General features: G+C 37.2%; 1 protein-coding gene across 1 annotated transcript; it reads left to right on the plus strand.

Moving 5' to 3' along the window:
• Positions 1-2,278: 2,278 nt before the first annotated feature.
• LOC139716435 (sulfotransferase 1A1-like) lies at positions 2,279-8,988 on the plus strand. Its single transcript, XM_071627981.1, has 7 exons — positions 2,279-2,300; positions 2,830-3,012; positions 4,155-4,285; positions 5,150-5,399; positions 5,882-5,976; positions 8,320-8,506; positions 8,879-8,988. Exons 1-7 carry the CDS (start codon positions 2,279-2,281, stop codon positions 8,986-8,988), a joined length of 978 nt encoding a protein of 325 aa, XP_071484082.1.
• Positions 8,989-10,581: the final 1,593 nt, after the last annotated feature.

The following is a 10,581-nucleotide window of genomic DNA, read 5'->3' on the forward strand; positions in this document are numbered from 1 at the left end:
CTTGCACTTTCCCCCAAATCATGTTTAATATGATGATACATTTGCAACCAGATGAAAAACATATTTCTGCGTACTGCAATGAACTTGACTAACGTCCATTGCACTCCATCACATCTATTAATTACCGGGAAGTGATAACCTGAAAAAGATAGATGACATCTTCAGCAACACGAATCTAAGAAGGATTATGCACAGTTTCAGAGATATAATAGGTTTGAACGAAACAGAAACTTTTCTTCATGGCTGATTCATACGTGTAACCCAACTCTTACTAAAAAGTAATTGATTTTAAATTTTGATAATGTTGAAAATATACAAAATTTATGATGTCAGGCCTGGCACCTCTATAGCCAGTAATTATCCGAATTAGTCGGTTATTTGAAACATGCTGAGTGCCAATCCCAGTAAAAATGCATGGCATCGAAAAATAACCCCAATCTTTCCCTTTCTCTCCCATCTGTTACTCTAGTTAAGCGTGATACCTACTTGCGAATGACCCGGTGAAATACCGTTCCATTCTTATGACATGACACTTCATTTGACGACATATAGGCCTAATAGTTACCAATCTAGGTCTTTGTCAAGAGATTGGAAATGAGTTTTTTACTGCATAGCTCCAATAATGGGGGGGGGGGGGGGGTTGGGGGTGGCAGGTTATGTTTTACAAAAGACGTGGTTTGCTCGTTTTTTATGTCATTTTGTTTTTGCTTTGTTTCTATATTTAGGAGCAGTCAAACAGCATTGGCAATAATCCATATCATTGTCATAAGCCACTTCGCAGTTCCACTTTGCGCACAGGAACAGAAAAAAAAGTCATTCGTACCAACAGGCATGTTGGTTTTTAAATTCACTGGGATATTCATGCAATCCTTATAAATGCTGCTAGCCAGCAAATCCACCTGACAGCAAAAATGGTATTCGGCAATATCAATAGAAAGAGATTCTTAATATATTCAATGCAAAATAAAAAATGGATGTTTTCCCAAGTGTTGATTGACAGACCATTCTGGTCATCTTGTCTACTCAAGTTCATTCTTCTCCAAACTGGCTTACTGTCTAAGCAGTCCTTGTTTCCTAAAACTACCACTTGTAACGGCCGTTTGAGATTGCAGTTAGTATACACCTCACGAGGCATGAGGATAATATGATACCAGCAAATAAATTAATAGACAGATAGATAGATAAATAAGTAAATATTGAAGAGCTTCTGCATCTAATTTTCAGAATGTAGAAGGTAAAATCGATATAAAAAAGAAAGGTAATAATTAAACCATGTAGTCACCCAAGTTTTTCAAGATGTAAGCATTATTCAGGAAGCTTTACTTCTGCGGTGGAACATTTCAGACACATTCACTGATGGTGTTACAAAAGTTATTTATACTTCTTTGTAAATTACCTTTGGCATAATATGCAAAGTCACTGAAAAAGTGATGGGAAAGGTTTTCTCAATCACGAAAAATAAAGCTATTTTGAAGTATCAAAGTCATATTCATGTGTCGATAGGCGTCAATGCTCTGTACTTATTCCATAAATCTGTTGGAATGTCCCTATTCATGCCGAAACGAAAGTTGTTGAGGATTTTTTTTTTCTATGAAAAGAAAACAACTAACACGTATTTATATAGTTTATAAAGTTCAAACGCAAGACTTCATTTTCCACGTACTTTCATGATTGACAAAGTATAGGTTCTTTCCGTGGGTGCAGCTGTGGCATAGTGGATAATACTCTTGACTCCCAATCGGAGGACCCGAGTTCGATTCCCGCCCAGTGCTAAGTACGTCATTGAACAAGATGTTTTTACACACTATGTCCCTCTCGACCCAGGTGTATAAATGAATACCTGGCAACGCTGGGGTGATAATAATGGCAGGGCCCTCCGGTAGAGCAGTGGCAACACTGAAGAGGCTGCCCTGGATAAATAAGACCTTATTATCATTTTAACTTGAGCGAAACTCACGCATGAATCTCTAATCAGAAATTGACCTTCATGTGAAAACCTGAAGATTATTGCGTGTGTTTATTTTTTCGTGCATTCCTCCCTTCAACAATCATATCATGGTGCGACATACATTTAATTGTTGACTATACAGACCGAAGTCTGAAACCTTAATGGAAAACAAAAACAAGAATTTTTCGTTTATGCTGACACAGAGATTACAGAATTGACGGATCAGGTTTGTATCATTAAATCTAACAAAGTAAATAAAAAGTTCTCGGGGCTTATAAGACACGAAGAAAAGTCGTGCAATGAGTGTACACTTAATTGAGCTGCAACAAAATGGAGTCTTCGTGCGGTACGGGTGAGTATACAGGAACTTTATCTGTTTTATTAAGAAATATTGGCAATCTCTACTCTAATCAAAATGTGTAAGTGAAGAGCAGACAAGTGGTTTCTTTTTCTTTTTCATTTTGAACTTTTGTATGCAGGTTGATACTCAACTTCTAATTTTGCCATTTTGATATTGCATGACGACTAAAATAAAGAAAATCTCAAGCATTTCGCTGAGGGATGTTAAGAGCCCTCATGGACCATTCTGTGCATGTATTCAAGTTAAAATTGTGCATCTATACAATTTTAAGTTTAATCCAAAACAGTTTTGGCATAGTTAAGTCATACTCTTGAACAGTCTTGCATTTCTGAAATATCGGTGAATAACAATGAAAATGGATGGATTTCGACATCCTTGCTATTTCGAGCTTTCCCTGTATGTGTTTGTGTAAATGCATAGTGTATGGCTGGTATGAATGTCAAAATGTTTTGACTTCATTGCAGTACCCATACTAGGTTAGTAAAGTAATATTTTCCTTCTTTTCTTTTCCCTTGTTCAGAGAAATATATTGGGAATGAAACAACAGGGTTTTCGTTCAAGGTTCCCGAATGCGTAGCGGCTACATGCTACGAGTATCGGGGCACGGTGATGCCAAATTTCATGCCAATTGACTGTAGACAGGCTTTGGAAAAGTTCGAAGTTCGTCACGATGACATTTTTGTCATCACTTACCCGAAATCAGGTAAGTCTGAAGACAAGCTGTTATTACTTCCAGATTTTTTTTTTTTCTGCCAGTGCTTGAAAACTGTCTCTCTTTCTTTCCCTCTCTTTCACACACACACACAAATTCTCAAACGGAATAGAGACGAGCGAACTGTTGTTCTTCCTCGAGACGTTCAGAGTAGGGATTCCTTTCGTTATACTGATTGTAAAAGCCCTGAAGAAGACTTGTAAAAAAGATTGCAAGCTTGACACTACAGGCGTTGAAAGTGCACTATAAACGGTACATCCACAGGCTCTTTCTTCCATTGGGGTTATGATTATGATGCAGCATCCATCCCGTAAGAGGCCAAGACAACTTCGCGAGATTATATACAATTATATATATATATGTTCATGTCGACCCTGAAGAAGGCGTGTGTATGCGTCCAAAATTTGATTTGAATAAATAGAACTGTTGGACTGAAATGCATTACCACCCTACCTCGTCATCTTTTCTGAACTGGTACCAACACGCAGACTACAAACTTATATACATATATGAATATATGTATATATATATATATATATATATATATATATATATATATATGAATATGTATATGTATATGTGTGTGTGTGTGTGTGTGTGTGTGTGTGTGTGTGTGTACATATTCTAATTTCAGGGCTCAACACTAACTCGACACTAAATCGTTAGTCGGATATGTTGGTGGCCGAAAAAGAAGTGCGTTGGTGAATAAAAAGAAACATAGCATTAGTATCTTAATTGCCTATGTATAAACATAAACGATACTTCTTCGAACAGTGTATTGCTGGATGAGGTAAAAGGACAACATCAAAGCGATGCCTAATTATGAATGAATGATTGACTCATGTGTGTGTGTGTGTGTGTGTGTGTGTGTGTGTGAGGGTGGGTATAAGAATGATTAAAGATTTAAAATACACAGAATAGTAACAAACGCAGCAATCTATCAGTATATGAAGAGCTTGCTTCCAAAAGGCGCTGAATCCATCATTTTCAGTGGATTTAGTGTCTTTCGGTTACAAGCTCTTCATATAATGATCAGAATCAGAAAAGAAACTTTATTTAATGTCCGAGTGAATTAATGTTTTAGAGAGAGAGAGAGAGAGAATATGTTTGAACACATTATTTTCCTGTTCCAGGCACAACATGGATGCAACAAATCATGCTGCTCGTCAAATTCGATGGGGATATAGATAACCAAGGAGGAAGAAATGTGATGGAACTGGTTCCTTTTCTGGATATGCTCGACATCTTTACCTCTCCTGACAATGTAAGAAATTCATATGGGTTTATAATTTATCACGCAATCAAATGTAGATGTTAAATTAACTCTTTCATAGATTTCATAGCTTTCATAGATTCATGCAAAAAGATTTACATATAATTCAAATCTGCACTTTCGAAAACAAACATAACCGAACCTTTATGACGTCATCGTGCTGGTTCGGTGTGATAATGTCAGAGGTAAAAAATTCAGAGGTTAAAATGTCATAGGGAAAAATGTCAGAGGTAAAAATGTCAAAGGTAAAGATGTCAGAAGTAAAAATGTCAGAGGTAAAAATGTCAGAGGTAAAAATGTCAGAAGTAAAAATGTCAGAGGTAAAAATATCAGAGTAAAATTGACAGTTGTAAAAATGTCAGAAGTAAAATGTTCGAGGTAAAAATGTCACTGGAAAAATGTCAGAGGTAAAGTTGTCATTTTTTTTGTCATTTCTACCTCTGACATTTTAACCCCTGACATTTTGACCTCTGACATTTTTACCACTGACATTTTTACTCTGACATTTTTACTTCTGACATTTTTACCTCTGACATTTTTACCTCTGACATCTTTACTTCTGACGTTTATACCTCTGCCATTTTTACCTGTGATTGTGCTATCCATCAAGATTTCTTTTCTCTGCTTTTTACCCTTGTGGTAAAGTGCCCAATGAAATACTACGGAAATAAAAACGGTCAGTCTGATAATTATGTAACAATGAATAGGACGTCATCAATGATGATGGCATTCTGTCACCTGCAATCCAAAGGGCCTGTTATCAAATTTCATCGTTTCTTTGCAGAGCAGTGGAGCATTTCTTTCAAAGTGTATTTTCTTCTTTCTTCTACCATGTTTTTTTTGTATGTGTAAAAGTTTGAGGAGGCAACACCTATCATTCTCACTGCCTGTGACATGCCGTCCCCGCGAATGCTAAAGTCCCATGCCCCTACTAGGCTTCTGCCAGTGGACCTCAGAGGTGATGAACCCAAGGCAAAGGTCATCTATGTCGCTCGGAATCCCAAAGACGTTGCCGTATCTTACTACCATTTCTGCCGATTTGCCAGGGGTCTTCCTTTCTACGAGACGTGGGACCTCTTCTTCGAAGAATTCTTGGCTGGACGAGGTATAAAGGACAATATCAATGCTAGTCCTAATTATGAATGAATAAATAATTGACTCAATAATTATTGATTCAATTTGCTACTATATATATTTAGAGATTTTAGAGAATAATTCGCATATGAACGAGACGATTCATGAAAATATCCCGTACACTTCATGAATTTTGTGTACCATCACGAAGTTATCCATATTAATTCAGCCTGTTTAATTGTCTAAAATGCTGTATTTGAAAACTCACGCATGCATGTTTTGTTATGTTTATGGTTTACTTGTTGAAACGTGGAATACAAAACAACAAAAACATGGAAACAAACACACAAACAAGCCTAGGTGGAGCACAGGTCAACAACAACAAAAAAAGTCCTCAAGGAATAGTTACAATGTTCCCATTTCTCAAGGAACCGAACTCTGACAATACATATTAATTTCGTGGGAAGTGGACAGCCCAGGAAAATAGTTAATGTCGTTGATGATTTTCAACAGCACCTCAAGGAAACTGGTTTGAGAATGTCCTACCTTGGTGGAGAAGAAGAAATCATCCAAATGTGCTCTTCTTGAAGTACGAGGACATGCAAAAGGTGCAAGGTTTGTTTCTTTCCCTCAGATGAATGTTAGTATTAAATTTTCACTATGTATTGACGGTTGCCGGAGAGACTGACTCTGCTAATTTGGCGCCAAAATCAAATACATACAAACAAGCAAACCAACAAACAAAGAAACAAACCGACGCTGGATAAGTGGATAAGACCACGGACCGCCCCGATACAAAATATTTGAAAATGATTGCGTATTGTACATTTCAATCCTCATTGCCCAGTCTTTTGGAGGGACAAATTGACCTATGGTAGCTTGTTCGATAAGCGGCCACGTATAATCACGGAGGTGTTAGAGAAGTAGTGGAATCAAAATTTGTGCAAATTTATGTATATTTTCTGTAGCATGACAATTGGATGTTATTAGCTTTCCGCTGGCTTCGATGTTTTATACTTCAAGCCGCTCTTCCATAGATCAAAGACCAAAAAACAAACGAACAAACAAACAAACAAACAAACCCCAAAACAAAAGAAAATCGTTATTTTACAAACTTTTAAGCAGTATTTCAGAGAAAACGTTGAATCCCGAGTGGAACTTTTTGGTGATCCAAATCCTTTCAGCTTTTCTTCATAATGTTCTTGACTGAAAAAATAAACTGTTATCGCATAAAAAGTTAGCAATTAACCATCCTGCGCACATTCGTGCATAATCTTATCTGCCAGCTTCAGTACCTGAATGTGTGTTTTTGTTAATTGTTGTTAAGTATCTGCTAATTGTGTGTTATTGTGTGTGTAATGGCTCCTCCAAGTATAACAAGTCCAAAGTCGAGCACCCTGAAACCCAACAATTTTACTCCGAGGTGTCAATATCAACGGTTAGGCATTTGATAGCCCTAGATTTCTTTGATATGACGCCTCTATACCGATTTTTTTTTATTTGATTTGTTTTCAGAATCCGAGATCAAACAATTTGAAGGTTGTATTCTTTTAAAAAGCAAACTGAAAGTTAAAATACAGTATGACCCCCACCCCCCCCAAAAAAAAAATACAACGGGGCCCTCCGCAACGACAACTTAAAGAAATAGTGAGTCAAGCCAAATACAATTTAAGGGTATGAAACTATAAATGTAATATTATCTACATCTGACAGAAAATCCTATGCGCGTTGCTTCAGTGGTCAATAAGAAATGGGGAGTTTTGTAGAAGATGTCAGGAATCTCTTTCCTCCAAGTACTGACCATTGTGTTCACACGTTGATATGCAGTTCCAAGAGCATCCAAGTGCCTAGCTTGGAAGAATCAGACCCATATGACATGCATTGCAACGATCCACATTTTTTTTTCTGTGACCACTTTAATGACCAAATTGAATGGAGTTTTCTACATAATGTGTAGATGTTGTATTTTAAGATCTTGAAGAAGCATTTAGACTGTTTTATCATTTTGGAAGTTATCAAAAATCCTATTGTGATTCTTTTTTTTTGGGGGGGGGGGTCATATTATACATGTTAGGTTGCAAGTAAGAGTTGTATTGGTTTGGCATGGTAGCGACAACTTGTTGACAGGCTACAGGGGTCGTATACATGTAGTTTTGGTTGAGACCTACCTTCAAGTTTCTAAGATTTTTGAGTGAGATAGCGAGAAGCCTCCTTTAAAATATAAAATATTATGCAATTCCAAGAGAAATTCAATTTTCATTTGATAAAAATTGGTTGTTTTTATATGTCTCAGCCATTCCGAAACCGAATTTCATCAAATAAACTTGAATTTGTCTTAGAATGGTATGCTCTGTACTATTTGATAAGTGCTTTCTTGGTATCTCGCAAAACGTCTAAAGCCCAATCTTCGCCTCCGCCAGTACTGTATACCATCCTTTTAAATACTCAGTTTGTTTACACCTCAGCTTCCTATCCATTGATAACAACGAAATCTAATCAGGGTCCACGAGTATCTGTTGTCTTTACTGTCACTCTCAAAGAACCTCAGAGGTTCGTAAAAATGAAATATTAACGAAAACGTCTCACTCATCCAGGGTAGCATGTGTTCTACCCCTAGCGGGCCCTGCATAACTAGTACCAAAACACTGTACTTTACACTGGGGTCGAGAGAGACAAAACGTTTGACACCCTTGATAGCCTATTGTCTGTGCTCGCTGGGCGAGATGCGAATTCCAAAGGTCGAGCCCAGAACCACTGGGCATGGTAATTAGGTATGGTATCAGCGAAAAGAAGCAGATGATTGTTATTATTTTTTTCTTTTACAATTTAATGTAAGGCCTATTACAAGAGCATAACTCTATTACTTCATTACTAATAGTGAGTTCAAATCCTTACGGTTGTATGGATGATCTCATTGTTTACAGCTTGTACCTACCTATTCTATTCTACAGGACCTCAAGGGAGCAGTGAAACAAGTAGCTCGCTTTATGGAAAAATCTCTCGCTGATGACGTCATCGACCGTATTGTTGAAGCTTCTAGATTTGACAGGATGAAGATAGATACTCAGTCGAATCCGGACTCTCTTTTCCCGAAAACTGACACTGCGAAGAAAGAGGGCGCTTCATTCATGAGGAAAGGTAATTGTTTATTGCTATGTATGAGAGCTATGAGTCCTCCATGTAGGTTTACGATGAAAATAATTTGCAGCCGTTTCCGGAGTGAATTTCGTCTTTATTTGCTTTCTTAATTTGCAATTTGGAAGCATGAAATCCAGAACAAGTATTGTTTTAAAACAGTTCTTTTCCTGAAATGGCCTTCTCTGTGTATCTCTCTGTGAGTTGAAAGCGTTTTGTTTGGTAGTTTGTTTGTTCCTGCTGCTGTAGGACGTACATTATTTCATTTTGTCTATTATATAGCTAGTACATCCATACTTGCCGGCATATACACATTCAAGCTAGTATATATTTTCTTAATCACCGTTTTTTATATTTTTTGCTATGCATTTTCAGGGGCTGTCGGAAACTGGAAACACTACTTTACTGTTGACCAAAATCGTCGGTTTGATAAGCTCTACGCTAGGAAATTGGCGGGAACGGGATTGGTGTTTGAGTTTGAATAGTTTTTGCTCATGGAGTTGAGATCAAGCACGTGTGCAGAATGTCCCAGCTGCATGGCTATCCTGACATTTTCACTTATTAAAAAGTGATTATGGTATTCGTTTCATGGATTGCGGATGATGCTAATCCACATAACCTAGATCAGATGTGTTTTAAACAATCTTGCCGCTCACCTGTATATACGCATATAATAGAGTACACGTGCTAATTCTGGCCTTTTCCGTCTATCTCTCTCCCTCTCTCACTCTCTATTATAGGCACCAAATACACTGTTTGTTTGTTTGTTTGTTTGATTTTTCCATAAGCATTTAAATGTCCTTGCAGACATTAAGCTGTGTCTACGGATATGTTACGATGTCTCCAGAAGTATAATCATGGATAGGTAAAGCATAAGGGAGAGGAGTCGAATGCGAATGAAAACAGTAACAACAATCAAAATTTTGTCTTTTGTCCCAGAGGCCTGGCAGTTTCGAAAAAAAAAAAAATCAGTGCACGTGTTATTGCATACTGTTCTTCACTAGTATGAATATCACATATTGATTTCAATATATACCTGGTGTGGCTTCTCCTGTAACGAAACATCCAAGAAGAGAGGGCTGCGTCTACTGAAGTTTGCAACATATACAACAATATTCTGCTGGCTAACACTCTTGATTATCATACGACATCACGACGCCATATTTGGCATGCGCCATATGGGACAATCCATCAGACTGATTACATCTTGATACAGAACCGCTTCCGATCCAGGAATCGCAGTGCCAAGACAAGGATGGTACCAGGTTTGGAGGTGGGGAAGTGATCATGATCTGGTGATGCTGAAATTCAAAATCAGGCTGAGATAAAAAAGAAAAGAAGCCCAATAACACCATACTGAAGTTCGATTTGGACAGACTAAAAGACCCTTCCATTCGATAATAGTGGGGAAAGTAAACAGCACTGCTACCATAAGTAGGCAAAAAAATGTCGAGGTAATGACAATGAAATTCAACGCAATGATGACAGAGACACTAGAGACAGAGACAAATAACATTCTTGAAAAACTCAACCCTGGATTGATACAGATGAGAACCTGGAAATATACGATACAAGAAGACCGAAGAAAACGGACCTTTTACTGAAGAGAAACTGAAACCATTACTCATGCAGCATATTTTTCGTTTGAAACTCTGAATAGTGATGAATTTTATGATACAGTCAGACACTCTTCAGAGTCCGATAAGACAAACAAAATGTTTATTCTCTACATTTATTTATATTGATGATATTGAGAATTGAGAATATCTATATTGATAGGCGCTATCAATAATCATTTGAAAACTGAAAAGAGAAATACATGGAATAGGGTATATAGAAATAATAATTGTTAGATTATACTATGTGGTCTCATGACAAGTCAGATTATCAACTGCAATTTGACGTTCGTATTCTCCAATCCAAATAGAGCAAGGTGAATTTAAACCTAAATCAATATTGGTATATATCAAACCATAAGATACTCTGCATTATTCAGTGGAACTCTGTTGATTTTTAATAGACTTACACAACACAACACTATCTTTAATCAGTCTATTATATCCAGCTGAACATGTAAG

The sequence above is a fragment of the Diadema antillarum genome, unplaced genomic scaffold (genome assembly GCF_040938485.1).
Source record: "Diadema antillarum isolate AM-2024a unplaced genomic scaffold, OU_Dant_1.0 scf00000065, whole genome shotgun sequence".
Lineage (NCBI taxonomy): Eukaryota > Metazoa > Echinodermata > Echinoidea > Diadematoida > Diadematidae > Diadema > Diadema antillarum.

What these genes read in the sequence shown, in the direction of transcription:
- LOC139716435 (XM_071627981.1), top strand. Translation starts at nt 2,279, where the DNA reads ATGGAGTCTTCGTGCGGTACGG. An exon ending in CATCACTTACCCGAAATCAG is followed by an intron (nt 3,013 to 4,154) that starts GTAAGTCTGAAG and finishes TTCCTGTTCCAG; the next exon opens with GCACAACATGGATGCAACAA. An exon ending in TCTTTACCTCTCCTGACAAT is followed by an intron (nt 4,286 to 5,149) that starts GTAAGAAATTCA and finishes TATGTGTAAAAG; the next exon opens with TTTGAGGAGGCAACACCTAT.